The sequence below is a fragment of the Zophobas morio genome, unplaced genomic scaffold, assembly GCF_036711695.1.
Source record: "Zophobas morio isolate AGI-343-1 ecotype UQ-CSIRO unplaced genomic scaffold, CSIRO_AGI_Zmor_V1 ptg000005l, whole genome shotgun sequence".
NCBI classification, from domain to species: Eukaryota; Metazoa; Arthropoda; class Insecta; order Coleoptera; family Tenebrionidae; genus Zophobas; species Zophobas morio.
In genome coordinates this window covers 9,431,177-9,448,214 of record NW_026972110.1, presented here as the reverse complement: position 1 = coordinate 9,448,214, position 17,038 = coordinate 9,431,177, and the positions used below count along the sequence as shown (strand labels likewise).

Below are 17,038 nucleotides of genomic sequence, written 5' to 3'. Positions count from 1 at the left end.
AAAACAATTTTTAATTAATTATTGTGTTAATTTCTAATATTAGTTGTTTTTACATAAGTAACGAATAACAAACAAAATCGGCTCACGACATTATCTAAGGTTCTCCTCAAACGTTTATTCAATGTCAACTGGCAATGTTAGTACCGCCCGATTTATGCTCAATTATTGATTAATTTCGTAAATGATGCCAAGGTGTTTATTAGACATTTTCTGAATTCAAACCGTCACCATCATTCAAACCTACTTTGTTAACATGAAATTATATGAAGGACTAAAGGAATCGGTTTCTAAAAATATTAATATGCGTAAAAACTTAAAAAATTAACTAGAAAAAGAGACACATCCATTAATTTGTTTCTTGGATTCTTAATAACCAAAAGTTTCTGTTTGTTAATGAAAATTAGTGCTAATCAAAAATGCGACAAACAAACGCTCATAAAATATTTTGTAAGTAGATATCACAATATTACATGTTAGGTCAAATAATAACTAAAGGAACTTTTCTTTGAGTCAGTTTCAAATATTTGTAATACTTAGAATTTTACTAAGATGTTAATCTACTTGTTGTTCAGAAATGGGGAAAGATGCCTTCATATTTTGTCCTTACATTTTGGTTATTCGTCTACTTTTGCTGTTGCTTACCCTATACAAAACCATTATGCCTTCTGTCCGCTTAACCGTAACCGAAGGAAGTATTGTGATCGAGTCCGTCGGGCGACTCTCTACTTTTCCGTTTTCTCGACCTTTCATGACACTTAGAGTACGTCTGTCAGTCTGTCTGTCCGTCTGTCTGCCGTCCCGGATTTTTATTAGACAGATAATCTCCGAAAGTACTGCGCCGATTTTGTTCTTTTTTTATTTATGTTAGGAATATCATGTAGATGGTAAAAAGCTAACCAAAATTTGTTTAATCATTCCCACCAATAATGTGGTGACGTCACTTCAAAATTACACATAGTAAATGGGTTTTAAATTGTATAAAATAACATAGTTCTACACCTATAGTTTAAGAGTCCGTATTGAGTATTTACCCGAAACGTTCAGATTTTTGGAAAAAAAAAATCAAAATGAAATGCTTTGAGATCTTGCAGAAGTTTGAAAGTTATCATAAGCATGGTAATTTTTTTATCAAAATGTCCATCCCCCTGAACAAATTGATGACGGCACCTCAAAATTTTGCTGAATAAATCCTATCTTAAATGTGCAAAGTATGATGAGTCAATACTTGTGATTTATCACTACATTAATATTTTTTAGATTTGCTTATACAGAGTGTCTTAAAAAAATAATGACTGAGTCTATTTATTTTATTGTTTAAATCAGCAATTGCAAAACTGAATATTTTGAAGTGTTGCAGACATTTTCAAGTTATTGTAAGCATGGTAAATTTTTAAGTAAGATGTATCTATTTATCAACCCTAAAAAATTGATTGCGTCATCTCAAAGTTTTGAGGAATGATGAGTTTTTGCTTGTGATTCATCATTGCTTTCATATTAAGAACGACACAATTTTCCCGAAAATGTGAAAATACAAACGTCTTTATTTAACAAAAATTATAATAATGATATTCACAATATTTTGTCGATTGTACGTGGTTTACTACTTTGACCCTCTGTTTTGAAGGGTCGAACTCATACAAATCAAACTATTTTCTACGTGATATTCTTCCGATGTAAATGTATTCTTCTAAACATTTTCAAGTTGTTTTTCTTATCGATGATAAGCGAAGGACGTACAGTAATGGAGTCGATTGGGCAATTTGGTACTTTCATATTTTTTAGATATTTCATAGACGCCTTAGACAAGGCCGTAGCTAGGAGTAAGCTAGGGAGTACTGTGCCTTCCCTAGATCTAGACAAGTTATAATGAACCAAATGTGAATTACAACATCGAACATCAAAATAAAATGTAGTGTTTTATTCAATAAGCGCAAGCAGATCAATAAAAAAGTTTGGACCGTCGGCATTGCGATCCGATTATTGCAATTCGAAGAAAACATCTTTCAGTTTAGTTTCTATTTTACTCTCACATCTACAGGTTGATAAGTGTTATCGCTATTTGCAGTGGCGGCTGGTGACCTTTTGAAATGGGGGGACACAATTTGATTGATGAGTTAAATATGAAGATATAAAACAGGTTGTCATTACCAATTAATAGACGAAATTGTGTGACGGAAATAAATACAAAAATACATTGTTCAATAAAAATAAAAAAGAATTTCTCCACATACCTTTTTGCCTTCGGTGTTCATGGCATCTAAAAGTTCATTTTGGACAGTTTTAGGCGTTCCTTTAAAAACCGTTGCTTCTTTCAAATGATCTGATAAAGTCGAATTCAGCCATAAAATCAATCAGATCTCGAAATATATTTGGATTTTGTGATACCCTACTTTCGTCATGTCCACGTAAAGCAAATTCAAACACTCCACAAAATTTTATGCATATTATCAATCGGCGTAATATATGGCGATTTTTGTCGACCCTTGCGTTATGTGCCCGAATATTATTAATATAAGCGGTGTGTAGTTGTTTCCGAATGTCTGTATTACCGAGAAGATTATCCAAGAATATTTATCACACGTGTTCGCGCAGAAGGAAAATTAAAACCCGCGATAGTAACTCAATCTTCCAGAGCACGATCGCAACAGGCTCACAAGCCAGTTGTATCAAGCGCATATCAGGCGGCTACGACGTGTAGTTTCCATGGCAACGGTGTAAACAAAACATCTAAATCAGTCATGATTCGGTCCATTCGGTCTCTGTGCCGGGCTTTTATCAGCATTTCATCAGAAATAACATGTCATATATCCAAGACACATCTTTAGATGCAAGTGGAAGTAAGTTTTGATACATTTTAGACAAGTAGAGCGAGATAAAAAATTAGTTTTGATAATTATGATACAAATTTCCGGCTAATTTTTTAAATATTGAAAATTACTATTTTGCTATGTCCAATGTGTTTGTAGACGTTGTAATTTTGGGGGGGCACGTGCTCTTGTGCCCCCCGGCACCAGCCGCCCCTGGCTATTTGTCTTAATTATGAGTACCATAAATGATTTTCAGTTCAGTCTTCAGTCACCTTGCAAAATTTTGGAAGAGAAAGACTCACTTGTAAAAAACGGTTAACAAGTCTCTTTACCTTTAATTAAATTAGATACATGTTTTTATTTTCGCTTATAATGGGCGCCATAAAAATCAATAAAATTCGCAAAATCAATAATTTTTTTTCTTATTTAGCTGTTCCTGAGGCTGTTACCTAATTGTTTCAACATTTGGACCTAAAAAGTTCTCACCTAATTTTTCGAAATGAGATTACAGGATTTTATTTTAATGGTAAGTTCAATGCCTGGTATTTTTCATTGTTAGGATGAGCATATTCTAAATTTGGGTTGTTACACTTTTTATAAAATCTATTAATATTTAGTTGTTTTATCATTTCAAATTTATAAAAGTTTATAAAATCAGCTACTAGATAACAAAACCACTATTTCAAAATGTTCATATACCAATCTACAATAAAAGTAATTTTATATATAGCCGTACTTCCGATAGAACTTTACTTTACCCTATTATTATTATAAAAATGGAACTATGTTGAAAACAGTAACAAAATCCTAAAACAATTCAAAAAATTTCCAGAAAACACATTCTAAATCATTGTTATCGGTACATCTGTTATTATTAATTATAAATAGTACAAAAAGATGACCTCGTAATCCTTGATCTTTCTTGTCTGTATTCCAGTTTTTGAATAGTTAATTCTGTGGTTTACCTTAAACCATTTAAGTGTGGGTATTTATACTTAAGTCTTGTAAATTGGAGGTCAAATTCTGATAATGTTACGTAAGTAAGTATCCATATGCTGACATCTCGTGCAAATACTTAAAAAAAAAATCCTGCACGTGTCGATAAAACTGAGAACATTAACCTGAAGCTGCAGCAACAAATTAATACTGCTATGTATTAAGTAGCCATGGGAACATCTTTGACATGTTACGAACGATCGAGAACATTCTGATTTAGAGTTGGCTTAGATTAGGATTTGAAACAGAGGGTGTCACTTTTGAAACATGTACGTGTTTCAATACATGTGGTTTATCATTGCACTCATAGTTTTTTAATTAAATCAAGAACGACTCACTTCATTTTTTCGAAAATTAATAAATTCCATTCCCTCTTTTAAATATGTTTTAAGTTTCTTGTTGTGAAAAGAAGATTACATATGTATACTAAGAAAACAAGGAAAAAGTAGAAGCCCCACCCGACTACCCTAGCGGGCGGAGCTTAATTGCAAAATCTTTGTTTCTCTACAAAAAATTACCGTATGAAACATCTTTTGTTATTGTTGATATAGTAGAAGAGAAAAGGTTACACAGTCTCCTTTTTCTCAAAATGATATATCTTGAACAATATGGCATTGATAATACTTAAAACATGTTTTGGTAAAAAATTCGATTTACTTTTTTTCTGTATATATACAGGTTTCTTTCAACACCATACCTACTTCAAAACATGTTATAGACGATGAGTTCTTGTAGAGAAATCAGGATTTTGCAATTAAACTCCGCCCCCGGGCTCATAAGGAATAACATCATTACAACTGAGAAGGCAGTGGGTAAGCGAGGCTTAAATTTTGCCTTTTGTCTAGATACACATACATATGATGATCTTTTTACGCCAAGATATTTAAAATGGTTAGAATGGTAAATTTTTGTTTTGGGAAACATCGATTTTAAAATTAAGCTCCGCCCTTCGGTCTGATAACGAATGAAAAATTCATCACATTTGAGATTCGGGTGGGTGGGTGGGGCTTAATTTTTTACTTCTTTTTTCTTGACATATATAGTTTTCTTTCAATAACATGATACTTAAAAACATGTTTCACATGGTAGTTTCTTGTAGAAAAATAAGGATTTTGCAATTAAGCTCCGCCTCTCGGCTCACGACGAATAAAAACAGCTATCACAATTGAGAAAGAGACGGGTGGACGACGTTTGTATTATGCTTTCTTTTTTTAATATGTGTACATAGTTTTCATTTCACGACAATAAATTGAAAACATGTTTAAAAGGGTAAATTTCTAGAGAAGTGTGGAGGATAAAATTTACCATTTTAAACATGGAGGAAGATTATTATTATGTGTGAGTTGAATAAATAACGTAGGCACTATATAGGAATATATAACTCACACTGTTCAAAAAATGGGAACTTATTGAATAGTTTGTTGTGTGTAATTCGTCTAGATCTAAACCACTGCACACTGCAACCAAAAATAGAAAGACAGGAAGAAATAATTTTTCAAACATTCCTCAATATAAAAGTTGATTTACATTAACATTTAGAAAAATATGTGTTAGTGTATGAGTAATAATTATATACAATTTAATTTTGCGAATTTTCTTTTTCTTTTTAATGATAACCCACCCCGGTAAGTTAAAATAAAGCTATGCATGGACTGTCAAACCACCGATAAATCGTATTATGTGTCTAAAGAACAAAACGGATTAAACAATAAAAAAATATTAATAGTAAACTTCAAGGTGAATCCATACACCATAAGTACAGGAATATGTATATTTTTTCCTAAATTTAGATAACCTTAACTACTCAATATATGTATGAACGGACGTGATCAAATTGTTGGTGGGGATGATTAGACGAATTTTAGTTGGGATTTTACTATCTACACGATACGTACTCCTAAAACATATATAACATTTGACGACAGTCGGTCTAGTAGTTTTGTTATCTGTCTATTAAAAATGGACACAGACGACAGAGAGGCGAAAACAGAAGACCATTTTTTTCGTACTCTAGAAGTCATCAAGCTTTGAGGAAAGAAGCCTGTCACCTGATGAACTCTACCTCCTTGCAGTTAATTATTTTATAATAGGAGTAATTATTATTGGAAAATATTTATTCCAGAGAAGAAAAAGTTTTATCAACCAACCGTACAACCAGACAATCAAGTACAACAAAAATCCGGAAGTAGGTAAGCTTGGTAGAAAAATAATGTGTTCTACTGAGTTTAATCAAGAAAATGTTAAATGCTTGGAACGTCCTCTTGAGCGAATATTATTGAATGCAAAACATTTGCCATGGATTAAAATAGGACATTTTTGCAATTAATTAATATGTTCGAAGCAAAACTTTACAATGTTGAATGCTTATGGTCTAAGTTATCCGTTGACTAAACTAAAGACAGTATGAGCTTCACTGTTTTTAATATGAGAAATATAAGGCAATAATTTTAGATAATTAGCATATTCTCGTTTTTGTTAAATTTCATAAGAATCTAAAGTTTTCTCCTTTACCGTAATTAATTGTCTAAGTAGTAATAATACACTATTTTTATTAGTGAAAAATAAAGACGTGTATTGTGGATAATAAACAAAAATACCTGAAAAAATACGGTCCGTACAGTACCTACTGTTTGATGGATGAAGAAAGTGTGGTAAGAAATCAAATATTTAATGTAAATAATAAACTGTATTAGTAAAGTTAATACTGCACTTAATTTGAAAAAACATTGGTATTTATTGTAGCTGCTAACAACTACTTTAAATGACTAAAATATTTTACAAATAATACAAATACTACATACTAATTTTGTCACAATAATTTCATAATTATCTTCACACCAAAATTCAAGGAAATAATTCCTTGTAAGTAAACTGTAAAGTAATTTTATTAGCAATATCTGTAAATTTTTCAGCTAACGAATTTTCTAAAAGAGGTTTAATTTCATTAATAAACAAGTCTGTGTTGTCGTTAATAACTTCATTTGTAGCTTTGCCAATAACTGGATCATCTCGAAACAAATTTCCCAGCGTTATTTTTGATTCTCCTATTCGCAATCTCAATCGCATTTTATCAAATTTCAGGTAGTCTTCACCATCTTTCTTGATTTTATTCCCTTTTAATATGCAGTCGAAGTAGTAATTAGCTAAAAACATCCCAGTTAGTACGAAGGATTAGTAGATATTTGTAGAACATACTGAAGTTTCCAACGATTGGTCCAACTCCTTTATATGCCAAAACTAAGATTTTCATATCTATATCGTAATCACCTTCAAAATGCAACGAAGGTATTCGTACTTTAAATGCAAACTTAGCTTTAGATGGATTTGGCCTGAAAGATTCATTTAGAATAACATTACTCGGAAGAAATAACTTACTTCAATTCCAAAATTTCAAAAGAAGTAGGTCCCCACACTTTAATATTTGTTATGTTCGCGTCAATTTTTGCAGAGTTTGGGCCACTCCGAAGTTTAACAACATCCAATAGGAGGGGTTCCATTGGTGGCACATTCAGCTCTGGTATACCTTCTTTCAACTTCGGTCTTAGAAGATTGACTGAATTTATAATGCAGTTAGCCAGATCAGCGTCTGTTGATTTGCACACTTTTATGTAAGGGGCTGAAAACGTCACAAAATTAATAAAACAATCCATTCCCAAAACCAAATCTACTGAATTACTTTTATATGATGACAAAAAGTTTATATTGAGACCAAAGTAACGAAAATGTTATCCTATGTCAAATAAATAGTTCATATTTGAGGAAACACAGGAAGAGTAACAACGTGCTCAACTAAATCCAGCCAACTCATAGGATATTATACATATTATGTACGCCAACGTGCCTTCATTAACCGCTTAATTAATATATTCAACTGGTATAAATAGGTAGGTACAAAGACAAAGTACTTCCCAAACTTTTATGATGATGGATATCCAATTTAGGAAAAACCTGCGGTTTGTTTTATTTAAAATTAGAGAGGTTGTGAAAGAATTTCAGCAGTACGTGAATGTATTCTTAGACTTGATTTACCTTATTACATAGATGTAGATTATGGAATATTGTCTGCGTATACTACCTTGCATATGCCAAGGATCTACTGTAATAAATGGCTATTACTGACACCTTTTAATAATGTACAAGTGGGCGCCCCTTGGTATTTTATTAATACTACTGGCTATACCAAAAAAATCAACACCAAAGTTGTGCAACTTTTGATCTACATACCTATAAGTATTGTTATTTAAAAAAATTACTAAAATTATTTTCAGCTCCAGAAAGTGATCTGTTTATAAAGGGCAAGATATAATATAGTTTTTTAAATGACACTGTGTATTCAAATTATTTGTCTTCTAATTGGCCCGTTTTTACATTTTATAAGCATATTTTGGTTTTAAAATCCAGATTTCGGTGTTACCAAGTGTATTCCCTTTTTTTTTTTAACTTTTTACAATGCAAAATTTTAGAAAAAAAGCACAGGGTCATAACTTTAAAACATATTTTGCATTTTTTTTTATCCATAGGAAAAAACTGTATTGCAGTAACACTGAATTTGAGATTACAATATGTGTATGAAAATCATAAACACTATAATTTTTCGAAATATTTATTTTTTACTTCCTGAGCGTAAGCTACTTCTTTCATACATTTTTTAATAGAACATCCTGTCCTGTAGTACCACATCTTAACTCTGTTTCTTTCCATATTTTGTATCTCTCACGAGGTTAATCAATGTTAAATTAATGTGACAGACAAAAAAAAATTAGTAAAGTTGTTTAGACATAACTGTTCTAGCCCCTGAAGTACAATACAACATAACCAACTTAATTACAAAATTTGTTTTTTCGAATTTTATTTTTTTTGTGATACCCCTGTAAAACAAAATAAAGATATATGTGTATTGTTAAAGTAAAGGTAAAGGTAAAGAAGCATACGACGACTGAACGACCGCTACAACATGAAATTCGTGTAGATGTTTTCGTTCTTATTGAGGTATAGAATTATTAAAAAACCGCTGCCTGCAGCGGAAATAAATCCTAATGTAAAATAAAGACATGAAAAGATCAGTTTAAAAATTGATCCTAAGTAACATTGAAAATACAATCAAGTTTTAATTTTTTAAGAAGACAAGTAACTTTTATTGAAAAAAAAAATTATAATGTCAGTATGATAAAATTTAAATCAACTTATATAAGAAAATTTTAAAGTAAATCTAGTTTAGAAAGTTCATTTCGACAATAGCCGTAACTACGAGTGAATATATTTCCGTGTGACCTGATTAATAAATTGTTAAACAAAAAAAATCACTCTGTGACAATAAACTTATTATAACCATTGTTTTAAATATTGTTTAATTTTTTTTTTCTTATGTAGAGTTAAATAAGTTAATTTTTGTACTTTTATAGTTGTATTTTTTTTGTATAATCTTTTATAAATTGTCAATAATAATAAATCACTCTGTTCTAAAATTGTGCTTGTACCACACGATGGAAAAAACTATCTAGCAGGCCGTGCAATTTATTACTTCCCGAGTGTAAGCAAAGGAAGTATTGTAATCGAGTACGGCAGCCAACTCTCTACTTTTACATTTTCTCGATGTTTCATGACCCCTAGAAGACGAAGAAATGGGTCTCCCGTTTCCGTCTGTCTGTCCGTCTGTCCGTCTGTCTTAGAAAGTACTGGACCGATTGTTGTGAAATTTTCTATTTATATTAAGAATATCATGTAGATGGTAAAACGCTAACCAAAATTTTTCTAATCATTCCCACCAATAACGTGATCACGTCACTTCAAAATTGTACATAGTAAATGGATTTTAAATAGCATAAAATAACATTTAATTTGGAATCTGCAAAACCGAATGCTTTGAAATCTTGCAAATGATTTACAGTTATGATAAGCATGATAAATTTTATTCAAAATATATGTATTTACTTGTCCCCTCCAGAAAATTGATAACGTCACCTCAAAAGTTTGTCTAATAAATCCTATCTAAAATGTATAAAGTATGATGAGACAATACTTGTGATTTATCATTCTATTCATATTTTTTGGATTTGCATATACAGGGTGACTCAAGAAAATTAATGAATGCGTGAATTTATTTATTTAATCAGAAATTAAAAAACCGAAAGCTTTGAAATCTTGGAGATGTTTTACAGTTATTCATAAGCACGGTAAATTTTCAATCAAAATGTATCGCTCATCCCCCCTAAAAAATTGATGACATCATCCCAAAATTTTGCTGAATAAATCCTATCTTAAATGTATAAGATATGATGAGTCTCTTCTTGTGATTTATCATTCCATTAATATTTTTTGGATTTGCATATACAGGGTGACTCAAAAAAATTAATGAATGTGTAAATGTATTTTATTGATTTAATTAGGAACCACAGAACCGAATGTTTTGAAATCTTGCCAGATGTTTTAAGGTTATAAAGAGCATAATAAATCCTATCTAAAATGTGCAAAATATGATGAATCTGTACTTGTTATTTATCATTGCATTCATATTTTTTTGATTTACATATACAGGGTGACTCAAAAAAATGAATGTGTAAATTTATTTTATTGATTTACTCAAGAACTACAGAACCGAGTGCTATGAAATCTACTGCAAAAAAAAAACATATTAGGCATGCAGTCGTCACGTTTCCGACAGCGAGGGCCTACTGTCTAAACTCTTTAGACCAATTTTTTTTTTAAATAATGATGTTGGCAACACCAGCTCTTTCCTTTGACAGCTACGGTTAAATATCTATCAAATAAAGGGTCAAATAACCTCAATATCAACACCATTATTTTAAAAACGATTTGCACGGCCTAGCAGAGGAGTTTTTTTCTCAGTCGTGCTCGGTAATACAAACTTGGGGTAATCACTTTATCGTTTGTAAATTTATTAAAAAACAAAAATGTGGTTGAGCTTAACATTTGAAAATACTAAGCTAAATTTTTACTCTGTTTGTTTTTGATTCGATTCAGAAATTGTGTCAGTTCTGTAGAGTTGCGTACCTTTTCAGGAAGGCACCTTGTTATTTTCGCGATTTATATTTTTAAGTCTTTTTTAGGTAGACATAATCTTGGAAATCTTGGAATGTAAAAAAATTTCAATATTGGGCTTGCTCCAACAAACAACAAGTTTATCTCCTACTATTACAGCTGGATGAAACATTTTAATCTTTAATATTATTCTGTCCCAAATTACATATTATGGGCATATTTTGATGAAAACTTTCGCTGCATATTATTGTAATTTTTTACATAACTATAAGGCATTTCATTTATTTAAACAAATAAGATTGTCGTTTATGAAAGGGTTTGGTAGTGATAAACCTCTCGAAAAGTTTTATGGAGTAAATTTTTTGGACAGCAATAAGATAAAAGTTGTTGAGGTGTTTGTTATCTTCATATATGCCGCCCAAAACCGTCGATCAAATTCAAATCTAAACCTTAAGCGTTTGTGCAATATATACAATACCGACAGATTTCATTATAAAATAGAAAACAGCTAAGAAAAGCCGAAAATACATATATACTTTGGAAAACGTTGTGTGTGTCAAAGAAAATACAAAAACATTAAGGTAAGCAGGATACCAACAAGCATATTTAAATTTGACATTTAAAAATTAATTGAGATGAAGCTAATCAAGCATTTAATGTGGCCTTTAGCGACATCTGATTGACGTAGAGTCGGTCACATCGTACTTTAATGCTGTATTAAAAATTTAATCGCAATCAGATATTTAATTGAGCTTCTGTAAACCGGGTCTAAGTAAGTATATTTTTACAAATTTTCAGTACACAATAAAATAAGTTCTTTAATTAAAAATTGGGCAAATCAAAACCAAGGATCGCTTTCTCTAAGCAGGTGTGCAAATTTCTTAAAAACTATTAGTTAAAAGATCCTGTAAAAGAAATATAAATATACTCAAAAAAAGGGTGTTGAATCAAACTAAATTTATTTAGTTTTAAGGCATAAACAGAAAAATGTGTAGATTGTATATATAAAGTATTGATAATTCCGCACAGAATTCGTTAATTCACGTTTTCTTAAAAAAACCCTCGAACAGGTCAATTTTATTTTTACAATTACACTTTTTGAACGAGAATTCCAGCGATATTGCCCATCTTTATTCAAATTTAATCCTTGAGACCCAAAAACTCTTTCACTTCCACGTTAAAACACAGAAGTTCCTAATCTTGTTGAAAACAAATTTTTTGGTTGGACGCAGTTTAGCTGCAGCTGTTAACATTTCCAAAAAAAAAAAGATAGGGCCTACCGCATTAATTGACGACTACTAACAGAATACTAAATCGCCATAATTGTAATACTATTATGGCGATTTAGTATTCTGTTTAAAGTAAAGGTAGCCTAATCAGGAAAAAGAATATTATATATATTATTTAGGATATTGAGTGTTCCATCAACTCTTACCCAAACGTCAATTCACGGAATTATGAATTTTGTGCGGAACGCTGTACCTAAGCACATAAGCTTTGTTTAATTTGATGCATTTTTTTTTAAGTTAAGAACCCAGTAATTATTCTTTGGGACCTTCGACCGAGCACATTTTGAATAAGCGTTCATAACAGTATATTTATGTATGCAGAACACAAGTTTCGCAAAGTTAGCCTGTGGATCAGCAAATAAAATGCATCCACACGAAGGTTAAGTATTTGTATGCGGGAAATGTGCAAAACGTACTTGAACGATGAACATCGACTCTCGAGATATTATTGTCACTCATTTTCACGTAAATGATTTTCTAGACATTAAAAACCTATTAGTGAAACAGTATCAAAACAAATTTGTTAAAATTCAAAACTGTATTTTAAAACACGATTAGTGTAAGAAAAATAACTTACCTTCGTTTGATTTCATACGAAAAACAAAATAAAAATATATAATTAAAAATATATAACCATATAAACACACCGTGAAAAACATATTATGCTGCAACATTTTGCTGTCTTTGTTTTAAGTGACAACTAAAGTGGTTAATAAATAATTACAAATTCACTACAACCTTGAGTAGCTTATTATGACTTTTAATTTTATTCTCACTTTTATTGAAGAAAATTAGTTTTTATAACTTACGGAAGTATGGAATGTTGAAAAATACAAAACACTTACGTTGACATACGCACTTCTTACTTATTATGTTTGTCACAACTTTTTATGAATTTGTGAAGTTATCTTGCAGATATCATTGTATGGAGGTGCATAATTTATTAAATTTTTATGAATAAAATATAAGATTGTAAAAAATCCACAATATATGTATCATATTACAGAGATTAAAGGAAACCTTTTTGTCGCCTTTGATTTGTTATAGTAAAAAAATTATGGCATTTAAAAACAATTGGTTTTAATATTTTTAGAAAAATATCAGAAAAACCCAGTGTATATGTATAATAAACAACGGGCGGAATTGTGTTTCACACGCTAGATCCAGTGCTGTCGCGGCGATAGTTTGATTACAAATATATTTTTCTTTTGGACTATATCACCATAATATAACATTTCAAGATCACAAATCTGTGGTCCTGTGTTTGAAAAATTAAAAAGGGCATCAAGTATTATTTTTTGAAGTAATATAGTAATATATAAGTAGTTTTTTAACAAGCTGTAAACACTCCTAGGGACGCACTGGCTACGACCTTGTGGACCAGATCAAAGCGTCCCCGCTACTCGCCGTAAAACACACCTTGCTTCAACTGGGGAATTGCACCCGAAAAGATAAATTTCCGCCTACTGATAATAAACGAGGACGGCGCGGAATTTAAAGAATAGTGCTAACAACTCTACCCTGGGAAAACTTGATCGATTAGAAGACCACAAACAGCCTCGGAAACTGGTCAGGACTAGTCAAGAGCATGGTAAACGACCATCGCACCGTAAAAAAGATAATGATTTTAAACTATTCTCAAGGAATATTTGAACACTATACCGGGCAGAAACAATTAACATGTTACAACATTCCGTTACCCTATATGAACCACATATCATAGCCCTAAAAGAAATACGCTGGGCTGGATAATGGAATAATGCAGAGACCTAATAATATTCTACTGCGGCCATAGAAAGGAACACATAAGTAGATTTCCAGTCAATGGTAATGTAAAACACTTGGTAACTCATCGACAAATGACACACCACATTCCGACAGAAGACATCATAACCAGACTTCGGCATCGGGGAAGTGATGCCCATTGTCGTCCGATCGCCAGTGCTATTGTAGTCGTGGCCTACAACTTCGGGAATTCTTCATAACAATGACTACTTTTTCTAGGTTTTCCTCAGTTATACGCGTTCTCCTAGATGTTACAATGCTTTCAAAATTAAAAATGACTCTTCAACATCACAATTTTCGTGATCTAAACCCTGAATTGCATCAAACGCCACTAAGGTTGAGACTTCACAGAGGGCCGTCGTTTTTAATATTTGTCTGATTGATTTCCAATTCGGCTGTGCCTAACTCTGATCATAACAAACAAATATGGACCTCCCTAGACGGTTCCACAGTCCACACAGAACCAAATTGACTAGTGGATGCGAGCTGAGGAACGTCAGCTCATAAACTAAAATAAAAACCAGAATAACTAATGCGAGAAAACGGAAATGTGTAACTGGAAAAAACTTTTACTTCTTTATATGCAAGTATATCCCACTGTTGCAGCAAAAAATATATTGGGATATAAAACACAAAAAAAGAAATAGGACCTGGATTAATAGACCCTATAGATGTGAACGCTAATAAAAAATACCACCAGTTAAGAAAAAAAGACTACAGACAGACGGAACCGGGTGGCCTATTTTTTCGTGCTCTAGACGTCAGAGGTCTACAGTGGAGATGCGCTCTAGCATCAATTGATTTTAAACTTTATAAATTGGATATGGACAGATGAACACCTCCTGGCAGAATTGGGTATCGTGTGATATATCCCAGTTATAAAACGGAAAATATAGTCCTCTATAAAAATTATCGAGGTATTGCGCTTGGACATATTAGAGACAAATTTTGATTGATCACGCACAGCATGAAACATTTTCAAGATTTCAGAGCAATAGGTTTTGTTTCTTCTAAAACACATTTTTCTTCAAATTTTATCAAGTTTAGTAAACGAAACTTCACCATCATCTATTTTTAAATATGCATAATTTTTAACATCTGATTAATAAAATAACTGTTAATGAAATTTATCAAACCTCATAAACCTAATTGTATAAAATACTCTCATATATGTCATATTTGTCAAAGTGAGTAAATAATGCTAAAAGTATTGTCATATGATTATAACAATGAACATGCAAATTGCTTGTACTTTGGATTCTAATGACGAATAATTTTTGGAAAAAATCTCGCGCTTATTTTTTCATTAATATTAATAGCTCTGCTGTTCAAAGATATTTAACTAGAAAACCACAATTAATGAATAACACGTATTATTTAACGTTATCTGCATAAACTCACTGTGCCTAATAAAATAGATTCTAATTTTATTAACTAAAGCATAAATTTTTAAAACTATGATTATAGAAATCTTGTCCACGTTGACCAAAAAGAATATAGGATGATTTTTATTTACATTAAATAATTTCTAACTGGAATATATTTGGGTTACCACTTTCACTCATACAACTAGTTTCCAGCTGATCTTTAAGAATTGCAACAGGAATTCCATATGCAGAAAGTAACTGAAATTAACAAAATATTAATGTTTGCATAGTTAATGACTCGGTAGATTCAAAGTTAGACAAACTTTACATAATTTTAATATGTAGCCAATTTTAATAACAACATTTCATATTAACGAAATTTTACAGGCATCATACGCTTTAAAAATCACCTACATGCATCTGTTATTGCAAAACTCTAATAGTTTAACACCCCGTACACGTAGTTACACAAACGTGGCAGCAATGTAGATTATGTTGATTTAAATATCAATAAATACTTTGGTATATTTACTTTTAATATTAATTAACATAGTGACGCAACAGATGCAGTAAATAATACAAAAATAAACTTACGCAAAGCTGCCGATGTGAAGCAAATTAGACCCATCACACAACACAAAATAGTTTTCTGTGACATGATTTCTGTTATAAAATAAATGTTTTCGTCGAAAAAACTAAAATCGTCTTCGAAGGTGTCAAATAGCATACAAACTTGTCTCTTCAAAAGTAAAAAGTTTTATAGGGGAAGTAAAGTCCTTGGACTGGAAAAAGCTGTTGCGACAATAATTTCAGAATGGATCGATGAAATTAATAAAACTGTTACCATAAAGGAAGTGTCTTTATCGAACACCGAATACCGAATGGTTATTTGTTTGCATTAATCGTTGTATGTGCCTTGAATAAAGAAGGTGGGGATTTTTTATAATTATACATATGACAATTAAGAGTAAATAATTTTTTCCTGAAAAACTTAATGTACTTTTAATGCATAATTAAAAACAAATAGAAACCGGAATATGTAAAGAACAGGATACACAGGGTCGCCAAAAAGTACGGAAGCAGTTGAATATCGCGAGAACGGTTTGTTGAATCTTTTTGAATTTTAGACAATCCCTAGGAATACTCAAGTTCTATTTTCTGTATTTTTTTCAAATTTTATACTTCACTTGTTTTTGAAATGTAAAGTTAACTTGCTTTTTTTAAATAGCACTACCGGGTGTCTGGAAAATGGCGGATTAACTCTCCGCTACGCTCTTAACAATCAACTGGTAAGTCTGGGAATAATAGTAAAAAAATCCTTATCACATTTTGGTGGAGTTATAATGATTCTAAAATTGGTTCTTTTGCTACGTTTAACAACTAAACAACTCATTCATTATCACAATAACTATTAATAAAACTTTTAGTTAATATTTTTCTCGCCCATGACCATGTTTAATTACCATTTCAGTTAGAATGCACAAAGAAATGACTATGCTGTTTTTGTAATAATTTGATAAAATTCCATTTGACAATAATGTTTGCCTGATATAAAACAAAGGTGGATTTCAGCCACCATCGGTACTAAGAAACCAGAGATATGTAAAAGACAGATGCGGTTATAGCTTTCCCGATCTAGGGCCAACATCTATGATCTAAGAGTAGCAATACTTTGTGTCGCCTATCCTTTTCTATATCAGCACCAGTACTATGGATTGCCAACTGTAGGCTACATCGATCACTCTCTAAAAGGTGGTTGTCTTGTTATTGGCCCGTTCTGATGGCGGCAATTATA

The 17,038-nt window shown here is 31.4% G+C and overlaps 1 protein-coding gene across 1 annotated transcript; it reads right to left on the bottom strand.

Moving 5' to 3' along the window:
* Window positions 1-6,531: 6,531 nt before the first annotated feature.
* Window positions 6,532-16,136, bottom strand: LOC135146681 (protein takeout-like). The gene is made up of 5 exons (XM_064078808.1): window positions 16,088-16,136; window positions 15,838-16,035; window positions 7,179-7,419; window positions 6,999-7,132; window positions 6,532-6,946 (listed from the first exon to the last, which is right to left on the bottom strand). Exons 2-5 carry the CDS (start codon window positions 15,968-15,970, stop codon window positions 6,648-6,650), a joined length of 807 nt encoding a protein of 268 aa, XP_063934878.1. The 5' UTR covers window positions 15,971-16,035; window positions 16,088-16,136; the 3' UTR covers window positions 6,532-6,647.
* Window positions 16,137-17,038: the final 902 nt, after the last annotated feature.

Bases quoted from the DNA above. Each gene is read 5' to 3' on its own strand.
- LOC135146681 (XM_064078808.1), bottom strand. From the start codon at position 15,970: ATGCTATTTGACACCTTCGAAGACGATTTTAGTTTTTTCGACGAAAAC. The intron at 7,133-7,178 runs GTAAGTTATTTC...TGAATCTTTCAG, and splicing joins TTTGAAATTTTGGAATTGAA to GCCAAATCCATCTAAAGCTA. The intron at 6,947-6,998 runs GTATGTTCTACA...GGATGTTTTTAG, and splicing joins ACCAATCGTTGGAAACTTCA to CTAATTACTACTTCGACTGC.